Source organism: Epinephelus lanceolatus, chromosome 10 (genome assembly GCF_041903045.1).
Source record: "Epinephelus lanceolatus isolate andai-2023 chromosome 10, ASM4190304v1, whole genome shotgun sequence".
In the NCBI taxonomy this organism is placed as follows: Eukaryota; Metazoa; Chordata; class Actinopteri; order Perciformes; family Serranidae; genus Epinephelus; species Epinephelus lanceolatus.
The window spans coordinates 24,406,377-24,422,761 of record NC_135743.1 but is presented as its reverse complement, the minus strand read 5'-3'; the positions used below and the strand labels follow the sequence as shown (position 1 = coordinate 24,422,761).

General features: G+C 40.7%; 2 protein-coding genes across 4 annotated transcripts in view; one reads left to right on the top strand and one right to left on the bottom strand.

Moving 5' to 3' along the window:
• kmt2bb (lysine (K)-specific methyltransferase 2Bb) overlaps positions 1-2,886 on the top strand; it is a 31,780-nt gene extending 28,894 nt beyond the window's left edge. For both annotated transcript variants that reach the window (XM_033640953.2, XM_078171838.1), the window contains exon 36: positions 59-2,886. In XM_033640953.2, the coding sequence (XP_033496844.2) occupies positions 59-334 (276 nt within the window). In that variant the 3' untranslated portion in view covers positions 335-2,886. The remainder of the gene's footprint in view (positions 1-58) is intronic.
• On the bottom strand, positions 2,449-10,605 carry igflr1 (IGF-like family receptor 1). Of its 2 annotated transcripts, none has more exons than XM_078171851.1 (8): positions 10,155-10,605; positions 9,779-9,974; positions 9,547-9,571; positions 9,381-9,461; positions 7,545-7,584; positions 7,379-7,459; positions 5,914-6,009; positions 2,449-4,694 (listed from the first exon to the last, which is right to left on the bottom strand). In XM_078171851.1, exons 1-8 carry the CDS (start codon positions 10,240-10,242, stop codon positions 4,366-4,368), a joined length of 936 nt encoding a protein of 311 aa, XP_078027977.1. In that variant the 5' UTR covers positions 10,243-10,605; the 3' UTR covers positions 2,449-4,365. The 2 variants fall into 2 exon arrangements, with proteins under 2 accessions (XP_078027977.1, XP_033496845.1); XM_033640954.2 differs by having other exon boundaries at positions 5,914-6,021; positions 10,155-10,600.
• Between the last annotated feature and the right edge of the window lie 5,780 nt (positions 10,606-16,385).

The window sequence follows — 16,385 nt, the reverse complement described above, 5'->3', positions numbered from 1 at the left end:
TAAAGTAGGAAAAGGTCAGAGGACGTATCAGTAGATTTCATTTTTGCCTCTTCCGCAGGGCATCGGCTGTTACATGTTCCGCATTGATGACTTTGATGTGGTGGATGCAACCATGCATGGCAACGCAGCCAGATTCATCAACCACTCCTGCGAACCGAACTGCTACTCTCGAGTGATCAACGTGGAAGGCCGGAAGCACATCGTCATCTTTGCTCTTCGGAAGATCTACAGGGGGGAGGAGCTCACCTATGACTATAAGTTTCCCATTGAAGACGCCAGCAGCAAACTCAACTGTAACTGTGGGGCCCGGCGATGTCGGCGTTTCCTCAACTGAGACATCCCTCGATTGAAAAGGGGAGGATCCTGTTTACTTGTAAGCCTTAAATTAAGGTGGATTGGGCTCGGGGAGGCAGCAGGCTGTCTGCACAGAAGGGGAATTAGCCACTATGAGACCAGCTGAGAATATTCGGCTGGTCAGAAGTGATTTATGTGGACATTTTTATGGATCGTAGAGGAAGAAGAGCCTTGAATCTGCACAGAAAGTTCATACCAGGCAAGTTTAAGTTTCCTATCTTGTCTGTGAAAGAGTTTAGATGTACAACTACCACAGCAACATCGCCACAAAGTAAATATTGTTGAGGAAGTGGTTTTGGTTTCAGTGAAAACAGAGACTTTAAAACCATAGGGGGGTTCCTGGATCCGTATGAATGAAACCAACAGAATTTCTTTGAAACACACGTCAAGCCTTATCTGTTTGAATCATTGCTGAAAACCTATAGCTAGGCTCTGAGAGATTCCTTATATGTTTTATTCGTTTCTGGGGGGGGGGGTACATCTGTCTATAGTACACATGTAATCATGATCGCTCCATCCTCCAGTGATGGGAACATTATCGCCCATCCGTGCAGTGGTGAAGTCAGTTCTTGAGCCATACATTCACCCAAACCTTTGTGTGTTTTATCTTACATTTTTCACTTCTCGCGTTGTCAATATTTTTTTTCTTTCTAGACTTATTTTTTTCCAGGAATAACAAAACAACCATGGTGCTAAGCTTTGAAAGGTCTTTAACGTCTTTAGTTGGACAAAGATGTCCTGCAAATCAGGAATGTGTTTAGCTGTTTATTCACCCTGCTGAGACCATTAATCTTAAATTTATGCACTCAAGCAGTACTCTTATCTTCATTGGAATGTAAAGTGTCTGCTACGTTTCACACTTTTAGACCATTGGTGTGGTATTTGTCACCTATTTTCTTCCTGTGTTGACTTAAAAATAGCAACGTTACCAGTTTGAGTCAGTAACATAGTGTCATATTTATAAAGACAGAAATGTGTCTTTGAGACGTGTTTTTTCTCTTGATGTACAGTGTATGTAGCAAACACTACCCAAGCCAAAAGTGAAGAGTTGTGGTGAATATCAGTTTTTTTTTAAATATATATTTTATTACTCTCATGGCAAATGCTCATTACTTATTGCAATAAGACGTTGCTGCCCTACAGGTGCACATAAATAACCATCAAACGTACAAATTATCTTCATCTGTGTGAAACCTGCTACATTTAATCTCTTAATCAGGGAGGACGCTGGTTTCGAGCATTGCCACCATGCATGCATGCGTGCGTGTGTGTGTGTGTGTGTGTGTATTCAGTTCCTGCACCAGGCTTGTCAAGACACCGGCGCACAGACTTTGTAGATGTTGCAGAAAACATTGAGTCTGAAACGGAGCTGAGAGAATGCACTCAGCACCTTAAAATAATGTTTAATGTTGTTCTTAGTTGATGTTCAGTGCCGTCTTTGATGAGGGTAATCTAATTCACACACTGTTCAAATTGGTAGTTATATTTATTCATGTTTTGATTTCTATTTTTAATAGTAAAAGGTTGTGCTTTGTATAAATGGTGGTGGTCTAGTGTATTAGGAGATCTCCCCAATTTGTATCCTTTTGTTGTGTTTACAACTGATGTCCTTTGTTTCACTAATTTACTTGAATTTTCTTTTGGGGCAGTTGTTGTCATGCATTTAAGCCTTTGTGACAGAAATTGTTCTAAAGCAGGTATTTTTAAAGAATCATTTTTATTTTATTTTTTGTTACGGTAGATTACTGACGGTCTTAGAATCAGCCACAGGAGTAAAATGAGCACTGTTTGCCTCCCCAAGTGCATGATCATCTTTTTCTTTCACCCGGCCTTTTCTCTTCAAACTTCTTAGAGTAAATTTCCTTCATGTTTTTGTGTCGATCTTAACTCCCTTTCCTTCTTGCATGTCCAATCACTGGGATGGAGCCCAGATTTACTTGTGTCAATCACCTAGCTGACAACAAGAGCAGAGTCACTCCCAACTCCTTGCAAGGATTCTACCTCAGCTGTTTACACAGATGTTTGGGAATACTGATGCAAAAAGAGAGGTTGATAATTTAAAGAGTAGCTTGGTTTTAATGTCCTGCAGAGCTGGTGAGTGTGTGTCTGTGGATGTGTCTGTGTGAGTGTTTGTGGATGTGTCTGTGTGAGTGTTTGTGGATGCGTCTGTTTGTGTCATTGTGTGTGTGTGTGCGTGTGTTTGCATGAAGGATGGAAAGCACTAGTCAAAACCTGAAGTTATCATTACCATCTCTCCCAGAATCTGTTAAGAAAGCTGTATGTTATATATACACACATATATAAAAAAATATATATATAGTATATATAGTAGGGTTATTTTAAAGTAAGTGTAAAAGACATAAAAATGAGAAAATATGTGATCTTTAAATTTACGTCTTTGTTACCATGTACAAATAAACCCTGGGTTTGTAAATATTTGTATACATATTTCTAAACCTGTTTAATTTTTCTATGCACTTTTTTATTTATAATGTTATTTGCTTAATAAAGATGTTAAGATGTTTGAGCAAAGTTCTTTTTTTTTTATTGTAAGTAGTGAAACAGTAGAAAAAATAATGTGAAGCAATAAGCATTGACTGGAATGTATCACAATATTAGGGCCACTGTAAGTCTCAACATAAGAGAATTAAGTCATAATAGGTTGCTTCAGGTCATGTTATGCTTGTAAATTGATTGGATTACGCCTTCCTGACGGTCCACAGGCATCCGGAGTCTTCAGTTATTTTGACTAAAAATCGTGTTTAGACTACAGTGTGATGCCTCCCCTACTTCCTCCACTTTTATAGGCATCTCTGATCTGTTTGGGACAGTCTTCCTACTTTGATCTGCCCACTGAAAATCTTGAGGAAGCAGCTGTGCTCTGGCTTAATCAGAGTTAGTGTAGTAAACATCTGTGCAGGCAATAGGTCGTACAATGGTGAGGTTTGTCCCTGATCAAAAGTGTTTTCAAGCGGTTTCGGTTTTCCATCTCAGATGAAAGCCTGCAGAAAGGGGCTTTCCCAAACGTCTTATCCAGAGCTAGTCCCAAAAAGCTTACGTGTCTCAGACAGTCTCAAGGGGAGTCGGCCATCTGAGCGTGGAGCACTTATGTAATGCACAGCTGACTACAGCGCAGATGGAGTCTGTGTTTTAAAGCCCAGTGAGCTTACATCACCACTCATGCTTTTTTCACTCTGGACAAAACCTTCCCTGATGAACTCCATCTTCAAAAGCACAGCTGGTTATCATCTCATACATCGTGCGGCACGTTTCTATTGGCTCTGATAATCGGGTGCTTACTGGTGAAACAGTCATTAACAGGTCATTAAAGGTCTACTGTATAGGGTTGAGTGGCATCTAGTGGTGAATTTGCAACATTGCAGCCAGCTGAAACTTTTAGCTGACACTAAAATGCAAAAACCCTATCTAGAGCCAGCGTTTGGTTTGTCCATCCTGGGCTACTGTAGAACATCATGGTGGACACCATAAAGGAGGAACTGCTCCTTATGTAGATATAAACAGCTCATTCTAAGGTAACGAAAACACAACAATTATTTTCAGGTGATTATAAACTAATGAAAACATATGAATTTTATATTCAATTTATGCCATCAGATGCCCCAAAATCCTACACACTGTACCTTCAACATCACTCATTAGACACATAAAAGACAGACTGCTCTTATCTGTTTACTCATGCTTGTAATATTACGGCTTTTCCTTGCATCAAATGACCTTATTGTCATTAAATTATGACTTTATTCTCGTAGTATTACCTCTTTCGCGTGGCCCTAATACTGTGTCGTGTAAATGTTACAAGAGGCTTTTGTTTAATCAAAATCAACATTTGCTGAATAATACTTCATTTGGCTATTAATTCTTCTACATTATGTGTGCAAATCATGTAAACAGAGTGGGTATCGCACCACTCCTGTATTTTTCCTTCATGTTAACACTGATCAGATCAAGAAGATTCTTTTCACACCATCTCTCCGGATTTCTGAAGAAATGTTACACCTGCTGTATCATTTTCAGTTTGAGCTTGGCGAGAACAGCAATGGCATCGTTGCGCTCCATCTGTCGTAGCACCTTAGCCAGGTGCCCCACCGTCGAGTCAGGTTTCCTGCTGGTGACGCCCTCCAACACGGCTGTCAGGGGGCTCTTACTTTCCTTCATAGAGTAGGTGTAAGTAATCCAGGTGGCGGGGAAGGAGAAATGAGACGCCAGATGTTTGGTGTTCTTGACTCCTTGGCTTTCTGGATCCAACAAAATCACCAGCTCTTCCAAAACATCCAGGTTGTCCAGTACTGTCTGTAAAGGTGCTGACAGGACGCTGGGACCTACAGAGGAAGGTTGTGGGAGATTAAAATACATTGTTTGCCAACTTTCTGCATCAGTTTATTAACTTTGTGTTATTGCAGCTCAGTTTATCGATTGGCCCATTAATATCCCAGTTACTGTTGTTCCTGTCCCAGCAGATCAGGATCATAGGCTGCATAATAGAGATGGGTGGCATGGAGCTCCCCAAAAGTGAAGCCAAAACATCTCAATCACCCCCTGGTGGCTGGCTGCAGTATAGGTCATAAACCTCACCTCCTCCTTGTGCACATCAAATAAATGTTTCCCAAAGATGGTTTCTGTCATTTCTGGTAGTTCATATCATGCTGATGTATGCTCAAGTGTAAGTCTCGTTTTAATTAGCTATTTGAAGCTATAAAAAAAGGGGATGTGACATCATGATTGACAGCTGTGTGTGCAAGTTGGTGTACTCGCAATCAGTGGCGCTGCTCGCAGTTTGTCAGACAGGTGTTAGAGTGGGAACGCAATACTGCTGAGATCACTACTGCACACAGTCTGGCTCCACATGACATCACCAGAGCAAGATGGAGGCGGCCATATTCACAATATTTTGGCTTCAATTCTGTACAGTGGGAGGAAGTGGAGACGTAGAGTCCATCTTTTTATACAGGCATTGACCAGGAACAAGGAGGTATAAATGCACCCACAGATTATTGACAACAGCTGAGTCTGATGCTGTAAAACTATCTATGCAGTGGAAAGACGCAAATACTTAAGAAACTGGTGCCACATCACCAATGAAAAAAAAGTGCTGTGGCAGTCGCTGTTGCTAAAGAGATAGAAAACCTTCAACTACCGGAATTGGGTGTTGTGACACAGGAAATACCATGGACCCAGCTGGTAACAAAGGATATAGAATATCAGATAACACTCACATCATATAAGCTAAAATGTGTTTCTACAGAAATACGATCTTGTTTTTTATTGGATCATCGCAGCCTAGTTTCACTGTTTGATCTGAGTTTTGTTTTTGTAGTTTGAGCAACAATCAAGGAGTGAAAATCATTAAATGTATCGTCTGGCAGATTTCAGCTGAGAGATCTGGCCCCTGGCAAGATGTAGGGAGGTTTACTATACTCCATCTACATGTACTACCACATTGTTATGATACAAAGCTGCCTGAAAATCAGCAACGTATCTTTAATGTCACATTTAGCTGTACATTGTACATTTAGAGACGACAGTGTGATTTACACTCACTCAGGATGTCCTCCAGGTCGTTACCAGTAGAGAGAGAATAGAACCCTGGATTAATGTATGAAGATCTTCTGCTGTAGCCCAACACTGCTTGGTGACCTGTGTGAAACACTGACATCAGAGAGACACAGTTATAATCAGTGCCAGGACCACCCAAGTATATTTGCATTCCAGAGGGATAAAATGTTTTGCTTGTACAGTGTCCCTGGATGTGACTTGACCAAACAAGACTCTCCTTTCTACTCTTCTGCACATTTGTCTGTGTTTAAAGCCTTAAAGGGAAATTTCGGTTTATTTCAATCCGTCTCCTATCGTCCTAAATTTCTTTCAAGTGACTAGTGACATAGAAATAATAGTTAGCATGTTAGCCGTTAGCCTAGATACAGCCGTAGCGTCAGACCTGTTAAAACGTAAGTGAACGGGCATCCTTTCAAGTGCAAAGTTAGTCCACTAAACAAGCTTTTTTTCCACAAAGACCGCCTCATATTGTTAGGATAAATGTCAGAGAACATATAGAAAACGACATGTAAACGTGTTGTCTTACCTTACCGGTGTGCTGCCATGTTTGTTTATCATCTAGCTCTGCTTTCCAAAGCGCGGCCGAAATATATCTCGCGAGCTCTAGATAAAGCCCAGCTGGATACTACTCCAGGTGGAGGTGTCTCGTCCTCGGTCACATCCAGACCTTGAAAATAAGGCTGCAACCGGTCCCATTCCTTGCAACAGAGACATTCCTCTTCTGTGGGCACTGGGGTACAGCATTCACAGGTAATGTTACACCACCAATCTCCAGAGCTACGCAGCCTTGCAGCAACCATTCCTCCCTTCTCATCCTCTAACATTACCTGTTGCGCCTCTCTCTGTCTCCTCCTCCGTTCTTCAATTTCACGAAGCTCTTGGTCAGTGTATTCTGGCTCAAATAAATAAGGGCGGCCATCAAACTCTGCAAAATCAAATTCCTTCTCCACAAAGTCAAAGTCTGGCAAAAAGTCAGCCATTATTCTATAAATCTTTCATAAAATAAATGAATGAACTTTTCAGGCTACTGTCCGGTTCTGCCTTCCAGCCGTTGCTGCTTGTTCAGGCACACTATGAGATCGCTGCTTGTTCTCGCAATATTTCGGCCGCGCTTTGGAAAGCAGAGCTAGATGGTAAACAAACATGGCAGCACACCGGTAAGGTAAGACAACATGTTTACATGTCGTTTTCTATATGTTCTCTGACATTTATCCTAACGATATGAGGCGGTCTTTGTGGAAAAAAAGCTTGTTTAGTGGACTAACTTTGCACTTGAAAGGATGCCCTTTCACTTACGTTTTAACAGGTCTGACGCTACGGCTGTATCTAGGCTAACAGCTAACATGCTAACTATTATTTCTATGTCACTAGTCACTTGAAAGAAATTTAGGACGATAGGAGACAGGTTGAAATAAACCAAAATTTCCCTTTAACTTTCCAATGTGCCAACCTCGTTTCCTCTTCATGTAGAGCACACATGCAGCTATCATAACGAGTATGATGATGATTAGGATCGCTAATGGTACTGCCCCTGTAAAAACAGAAAAAGAAAAGGTCACAGTTAAATTTAGATCAAGAACAAATATGTTCCATAATCAAGTGTATGCTGAACTTACACAGTACAGCAGGACCAGACACTTCTGTGTTTATCGATCTCTGAAATGAAAACAGAGTGAACTCTCCCGACTGTACACTTCAGATGAAACAACAAACCATCTGTGACATTTAGCAAAAAACATTTTACTGTTTCTGCTCTATTTTAAAGAGGTAAATAATGTGCTGCCATATTCTTGTACCAGTGTCATGTTTTTGTAAAACAACTTTGAGCAGAATAACTTATTTTACCTGCCAATAATTATGCATCAGTGTCTGAGATGGTTTAACAAACTTTAATTAAAGGTCTACTGTGTAGGATTTAGTGGCCACTCCTCACGACAGGAAAAAAAAGGCATTAGCGGCAACATTTTTACCGCTGTTTGGTTCGAGTTGCAGGTGGGAGTGTAACACTGGGGGCACCGCCAGAAGTGAAGGGGGTGAGTGATCCCCGAGGCCCCTGCACTTCCGTTAGTCGAAAAACTACCGGGTGGTGCCTCCAGAGGTAAAGGAAGAATTTTTTTTTTTTTTTTAACAGATGGATTTCCAGATTGATTTCTATGAAGTTGCTCAGTGGCGTATTAAGGCAAAACATCAAACTGCCATATATAAAATTACCGAGATTATTGGTGTTGCTTTTGCAATATTGGGCCCACTGGGCAAGCAAGCAAGCAAAACTCTATTTATACAGCACATCTTATTCCAGGTGGAAGCACAAAGTGCAAGGTAGAAATTGCAGGCACAAAACAAAGCCAGCAACCAACCATAAAGTGAATAAAATCCATTAAAACTAAGAATAAAACCTCGGAAAATATTCCTTAAGATGAAGAATAAACCAATAAAATATAAAACATGTGACCCCAAATAATAATAATAATAATACCAAAACGGACCATTAAAAGAGGGTAATATTTATGAATTAAAATAAATAAAAGAACTAAAAACAATATAAAATAAGAGAAATAGATAAATAAAAGATGATAATAAGATAAAATAACAGATGAACCAATAAATCACTTAAAGTAAAAGCACCCCTGAGTTAAAATAAAGTAAAATAAAATAAAATAGGCAGGCACACTAGACCTAAATGGGGATAAAATGCATCCACTGATTTACAGGCATCTCTGTCACAATGTAGGTCAAAGTTGGCGGAAAAGTCTTTCTGGGCCCAACTGCATCATGTGAGAAAAACTCGGATGGCGTTTATTTCCACCACCAAAATTGGCTTCAAAGCTCACCACACTTCCTAGGGGCCTCCATTTGTATCAAAGTTTGCAGGTACACATGTAACTTGGCCCTGGCTCCATAACTGGATAGTAAAATGATGAGTCATTGGCCATTCAGGAAGAAGCATCAAATATGGGATGAAAAATCTTGTACTTGTGGGTATGTGAACTTTTTTCATCCACAAAGGAATAGATGTGTAACTGCGAACCTTTTATTTTGTAATTGTAAACCTTAATGCAAAAACTTGTTACTGCACTCACAATGTGTCTTTTCATTTATTCCAAAATATCATGTACAGCTACAGATCTGTTATGGATTCAAACATTTGTATGCTCTTTCACACATCTAAATGTATTTATACAAAATGTGTTCACACATTCATATATGGTCACACCGGGCTGCCAGACTTGTGACCCTTTTTTTGACTTCAGACCTCTAAATCCCAGACACTGGACCTTTAAATGACTCAAACCATGAAACCAGGGATTTTTTATGTGGGTTCACTTCCTTTTACAAAACAAACCGTGACGTAGGCCTGATACTTTCCTGTGTAGGTTAGAGCACTATTAACACACAAGTAGTCTAATGGGCCTGATGTGTAGGCTGTAAAAGATGACAGTTACATGAATTACCTCTGGTGTCATTCTGGAAGAAGTAGAAACATGCTGTGATGTTGCTGTTGTTGTTGTTGTTGTTGTTGTTGTTGTTGGCACCTGAAGACAAAACACACTGAGATCATGCTAGTTCAGAACACCATTCACATACATCATACCCACACCCAACGATCAGCCTACTCACTGTGGTTAACACCTCGGTCGTCCTTCTACAGAAATTCAGAAATAAATAGTTGCTTTACTTTGCACAACAAACAGTCATTACTTTAGAAAAAAGGTGCGTCTAGTGTGTGGTCATGGTTTCATACTCCTAACAGGACTTTGCTGCAGTCTAGTAACGGCACAATACACACTACTTCTTTCTACTTTAACCCTTTCCTCTGACACAGAGTTTTGCATTTGTGCAGCATGCTTACCGTGGCTCTTGGCACTGGGTGTCAGTAGTTGTACTGCACGGGTTTGTGGTGATGTACCCGGGATGGCATGAAGTACACGGCCGACAATACACATCGCTCCCATCATTAAAGGTTCTACCGGCCTCACACGCTCTCTTGGAGGCTTCGTGGATCCCCCCGCTATCATCTTTGCCACAGTTTGGCGTGATCTCAAAGCCTTTATTATTACAAACGACAGTGTAGCTATTAAAATATCACCTTAGGATAGAACAGAATAATAAGAATAATACACCCGGATTTACACAACCCGGTAAAAGCAGCAATAGGCTATATGAATTTATTATAATATTACTAATGGAACAGAACAGAGCAGAACAGAATTAAAATAATGACCTACCTGGACCTGGACCTGGACACCGCTCACATTTTGAAATAGTCCCCTTCCAATAGGTTTTTGGATCGTGGCATTTGCTAGAGTATACCATCGTGAGTTTGACTGAACTGAACTGAACTGCGCTTAACTCCAGTGTAAGACATTACCAGCACCTACCTACGTGGCGCCTCCCACCAGCCCGCCTGTAAATGTGGTCAAACTATACTACATTCAGACAAAAATAAAAAATAGAATAAAAATATATATATATGCATCACTCTAATTAAATTACATAATAAAACTAATTGTAACCCTGTACCCACTGAAGAAAACACGCAGCCTAATTCGATTAGAGTTGATGATTACAAAGCGTCTGAATGCTATATTGTTTGCATGTAAAAGCTTAGGCTTTATGCAGACTTGAACATTTATTCTGTCACTTTGCCTCTTGCCACCGTGCAGCAATGCCTTCCTTTTGTATATTTCCAGACAACACGGTTCAGCAAAGCCGCTGGAACAAATTTAAATGCAACACCATCGAGGGCTGTGATGCGTCATTACGCAGTCATGGAATAGTTCTTATCTCTTGAAGGTGATACACGCAAACGCGGGGGAGGTCTTTACAGCTTTATTGTTCTGTCCAGTTTAAACAATCTGTTAGAAAAACAATTAGAAAGTCATTAAATGTGAGGAGTTACATTATTTGATGAAGTGATTAAAATAGTGACATTACATTGTAGTTTTAGGGTAACTAGTAATCTGTAGACTATTACATTTATAAAATAACTCTCCTAACAAAGGTGTTAAGAGAGTTATTTTAGTGTCTTAAAAGAGAGAAAAAAAAATTCACACTTAATGCTGTAAAGGCATGGAATGAGTTCCCAGAGGATGTGGTGCGGAGTCTGGTGGAGAGGATTTATGTTCTGTACCAGCAATTTTCATTAAATTTCATTAAATAACACTGGTTATAGTTGCATTTAACCGATGACATTTATGTCTTAAACAATGGCAATTTTAAAAGTAGGAGTAAGTGCTCCTCTTGCATTACAAAAGTCTTCCATGTGGCCTTTGATTAAAAAACTCACCCAAATCAAACAGCATCATACATGATGTAGAATGAACACAGTATAAATGCTAAATATGTAAAATGGCCGGAATAAACCAAACTAGAGGATTTAGACTACAATGAAACTGTTTTGAGATTTTTAAAGAGAAAAAAGTGCAATATTTTCAATGTAATCCAGAAGTATTCAGATTAGATTACTTTACTATATAATGCAATGGATTAATTGCAAAAATTGCCATGTAATTTGCATTTGTATTCAGTAACTGATTACATTTTAGAGTCTGACCCACCCCTGAATTTAGGTTAAATTTAAATAAAAGCTCTGAGCTTTTCAATTACTTATTTTTATTTATTTACTATCAATTATTGTGTCTTGTAGCAGTTCAAGGAGGACCCAAAAGCAGACTAACAGGCCGGTTGAGGTTTTAACAAAAAGTGAGCTTTAATACAGCCGATAAAAAAAACACCCAGATACAGCAGGTAACTGAGAGTACAGATGAAAGCAGAACAAAAAATAAACTGAAAACCATTCGGGAAAAATACAATGAACTCCAGTAAAACATCCAAACAGAAGATATCAGGCAGGATAGGGAGCATGGATGACATCAAGAACTCCGGGACCAGCACAGAATATACACAGACGAACTGACAAAGAGCAAAAGGAAACAGACAGATATATATTCACAAATCACTAACCACAAGAACGAGACACAGGAAGACATAGGCAAAAGGAGGGAAATGGAGATTGGCTTACAACAAGGGTGTGGAGGGGAACACTAGGGTGAGGCAAACAAGACTAATACAGAACAGATGTGAAGGAAAGGCTCCGGACTAATGAGACATGTGTGCCAGAAAACAGGCAGGAAAACACACAAGTAAACCCAGACATGGCACAAAATAAAACAGGAAGCAGAATAAACATGAATGAATAACATGAAACGGACACAAATAGAAAACTGAATGGCTATAAACTTGTTTTCTAATTTACCTATTCAACACATAAAGTTCAGTTTATTCACCCTGATAAGAACTTCTCAACTTGTTAGAGCGGCTGTAAAATGTTGGCTGTGGTTCTGGAGGAATCTTTCCAAAGTCTGAGAAAATAACTCTGTTTAGGTAGTCTTATCTTTGGTGTGGAGGCGATAAGGTTATGAAAAACTCTGTCTCTCCCTTCAGCCACATTTCCTTTCTCCCTAACCCTTTCAATGCCATTTTCCACCTGTTTACCAAATGCCCTCAGACTTTTCCACCTGCTTCAGTCACGTGATTCCCCCATGCACATGCTCCTCTCTTTCCTTTTTGCCTCATCTGCCCTGAAATAAATAATCGTCTCATTTCTGCTCATCCCCTGCCAGATCGTCAAAGTTGCCATGTGTTTTGTACCTTGGCTTTCTAGCCTCTGTTTTCTGTTACCTGGAATCTGGAGCTTGTTACCTGCCTGTTTTGGACCACACCAGAGGCAGGATTTGGAGTTAGCGAGGTAACTTCAGGGTTAACTCTGGGTTATCAGTACTACGAAGCTGGTTCTCTTTTTACTGGGATAAATCACCATGGTAACATGCTGAACAGCTAACATGCTCCGGAGCAGGTAATGTTCAGAGTATCGGATCACACCTTCTGACCAATCAGATCACTGAAGAACAAAGCATCCATGGACAAAAGTGTGGGGTCTCAGGTAAAAAAGAGAAGCCTATGTGTTGTTGAATCATTTCATTGTTTCAGGGAACTATTCTACTGGTTTTGTAAGAGAGTTCCTATGAAACACAAAGATTGTTTACAACACTAAACACATGATTTTAGCACCATTTTGACTTCTGCAAAGTTTACTTTAGTCGAGTTGCTGACAGTGTTGCTATTTTTATAGTCTGATTTCATCACTTCTCCTCAAAGACTGACCTCATTAGTCATTAGCTAGGCTACTTTTCCGCCCTTTACTTTGGTACTAGAAACAGTCTAGTGGGTTCCTGGTTTGTACCCAGGGTGGGGGAGCCCTTCTGTTCGGAGTTTGCATGTTCAGGGCAGGTTTTCTCCAGCTTCCTCCCACAGTCCAAAGACATGCAGGTTAGTTGGTGACTCTAAATTGTCCGTAGGTGTGAATGTGAGTGTGTACGGTTGTCTGTCTCTATGTGTCAACCCTGTGATAGTCTGGCGACCTGTCCAGGGTGTTCTCTGCCTCTCACCCAATGTCAGCTGGGATAGGCTCCAGCCCCCCTGCAGCCCCTAACAGGATAAGCAGTTACAGAAAATGAATGAATGAATGAACAGTCTGGCACTACTTTAAAGTGTTTATGTGACATATTTATCATTGTGCAACTAAATTGCAAAAAACAGTCTGTACTGGACACATGGAGCCTCGTGATACCTGCGTGTAATTCAAGTCTTGGCCAGTGGTGTATTTTTGGATAGTATTTTCAATATTTCTACATTTTCCATTGTAAGATTAGAGAGCATTGTTTAAATCCCATGCCACTGACATTTTTCTGTCTCGTAGTCCCAGACACTTTCAGTCCTTTCATCTCATATGATATGAAGCAGCCTACGTCATTCATCGCTCTGATGATTCATTCATTAATTCATTTTCCGTAACTGCTTATCCTCTTGGGGGTCACGGGTGTGCTGGAGCCTATCCCAGCTGACAGTAGGCGAGAGGCTGGGTACACCCTGGACAGGTCACCAGACTATCGCCGGGCTGACATATAAAGACACACGACCATTCACACTCACATTCACACCTGCAGTCAATTTAGAGTTCCCAATTAACCTGCATGTCTTTGGATTGTGTCATTTCATCCTGTCTTTGTCATCAGTCTGTGTTGGTAATTACTTTAAATGTTACCAAATTTGGTTACCAAGGCAAAAGTCCAAAAATCAGAGACAGTCAAGAAAAGAGAAGTGAACCTAAAGAAACGTGACCAACCACATTGTCATGCCAACAGAGTTGGAAATAAATGCAAAAATGTAGACAAAAGGTTTCTTTGTGTCATCTAACTGTATAGGTTTGCCCCAAATAAGACCGATCTTGTTGATGATCATATGACCACAAACATTCCGAAGTGGAATTTCTGGATGAGCGTGATGCTGATGCACAGTGGATACATGCTTGCAAAGCAGTTTAATGCTGCATTAAGTGAACCATGTTGCAATTACCACAAGACAGTGACTGTGGCAGTCCCTCATTTTTGGTGTCTGCTGTCATTTTGCCTTTTTCAGTTCATTTTAGCTGGATGTCAACATTCTCCAGAGTTGACTGGAGGGTAAATGCACAATATGGTGAATGGTGAAAAGTTCTTTGGTGATTAGACCACATCATGACCTGAATATTTAGGGGGTGGAGATGCCATGGGTAGCGTAGGAATATTCACCCCGATGGAGTCTAGACACTGGTGGTGGAGGTGAAAGGAGGGATGGCTGAGGGGTGAGGATGATGGGATGAGGAGTAGGATTGGGCGGTGGATGAGCTGAAGGGGGTTTAGGAGGGTTAGGAGGGTAAACGCAAATGTCGCCGTATCGAGCGCCTGTGTAAGTCTACAAAGCTTCAGGTCCATCGTATTTATTTGAAAGAACTCTTAACAGAGTATAACTCAATGGTTAAAGCTGCTCGGGCCTCTTATTTTGCTGACCTCATTTCCTCCAATAAGCGGAATCCCAAAGTTGTTTTTGACACTATAAATAATCTTGTTTGTTCCCAGCCCCCTGTGGTGCCCATTTTTTCTGTTAATGACTGTAACAACTTTCTGTCATTTTTTGTCAACAAAGTTGCTAGTGTTAGAGCAAGCATTACCCCTTCCTCTGCTCTTCCCCCTGCTCCTCCTTTACAGCAGCCTATACTAGATCGTTTCTCACCCATTTCCCTACAAGATTTAACTAAGCTAGTGAGCAGTATGAAGACCTCCTCCAGCCCGTTAGACATCTTGCCCACGTCTCTACTGAAAAAAGTTATTGGTTCCATCGGCTCTTCCCTGCTCTATATTATTAATTGCTCACTGGTCTCTGGCTGTTTCCCCTCCTATTTTAAACAGGCGGTTGTCCAGCCGCTTCTTAAAAAGCCCAATCTGGACCCTTCATTATTTAGCAACTTTAGGCCCATTTCTAAGTTGCCTTTTATTTCAAAGATCTTAGAAAAAGTCGTTGCTAACCAACTAGTTCCGGCCCTAAATAAGCATTGTATTTATGACAAATTTCAATCTGGTTACCGTCAGCAGCATTCCACCGAGACAGCACTTCTTAGAGTGTCTAATGACATCATGATGGCCTCTGACACTGGTAAATGTACCATCCTAATGCTGCTTGACCTTAGCGCAGCCTTCGATACTGTGGATCACCGCATCCTGTTAGATAGGCTCAGTAACCGTGTTGGCACTTCAGGCAGTGCCCTTGACTGGTTTGCCTCCTACCTCTCTGGTAGAAGTTTCTCTGTAGCATCTGGTCCTTTTATGTCCGAGTCCGTCCCCCTTTCTTGTGGGGTGCCCCAGGGCTCAGTGTTGGGTCCAATTTTGTTTGCTTTGTATATGCTACCTCTTGGAAACATTATCAACAGGTTTGAGGGTGTATCTTATCATATGTACGCAGATGATATTCAGCTGTATTTTTCCTTTAATCCTGACAGGACTGACAGTCTGAATGTACTGCATGACTGTTTGTCTGCAATTAATGACTGGATGGTCAACAATTTCCTCCAGCTTAAGGCTGCTAAGACAGAGGTCCTTATTGTCGCTCCTGACTGTACTGCTTCTAGGGTGGTGAGCTGTATTGGGTCCCTGAATTCAAATATCCGCTCTAACCTGAGAAATCTCAGTTATTTTTGACCAGGCCATGCACTTTGATAAACACATTCACATGTTGACCCATACATGCTTTTTCCACCTTAAAAACATTGCAAAACTGAGATCTGTTGTATCACATGCTGAACTAGAAATGATCATTCACGCCTTTGTGTCATCATGTCTGGATTACTGCAACTCTCTTTTCATGTGTCTCAGTAAAACTCATGTAGATCGCCTCCAACTGGTGCAGAATGCCGCTGCCAGGCTGTTAACCAAATCACCCAAAAACTGCCACATTACTCTTGTCCTGGCCTCCCTACACTGGCTTTCTGTCAGCTTTAGGATCCAGTTCAAAATCCTTGTTTTAACATTCAGAGCCCTTCATGATCAGGCACCTGAGTATCTGTCTGACCTGCTGCATGTATA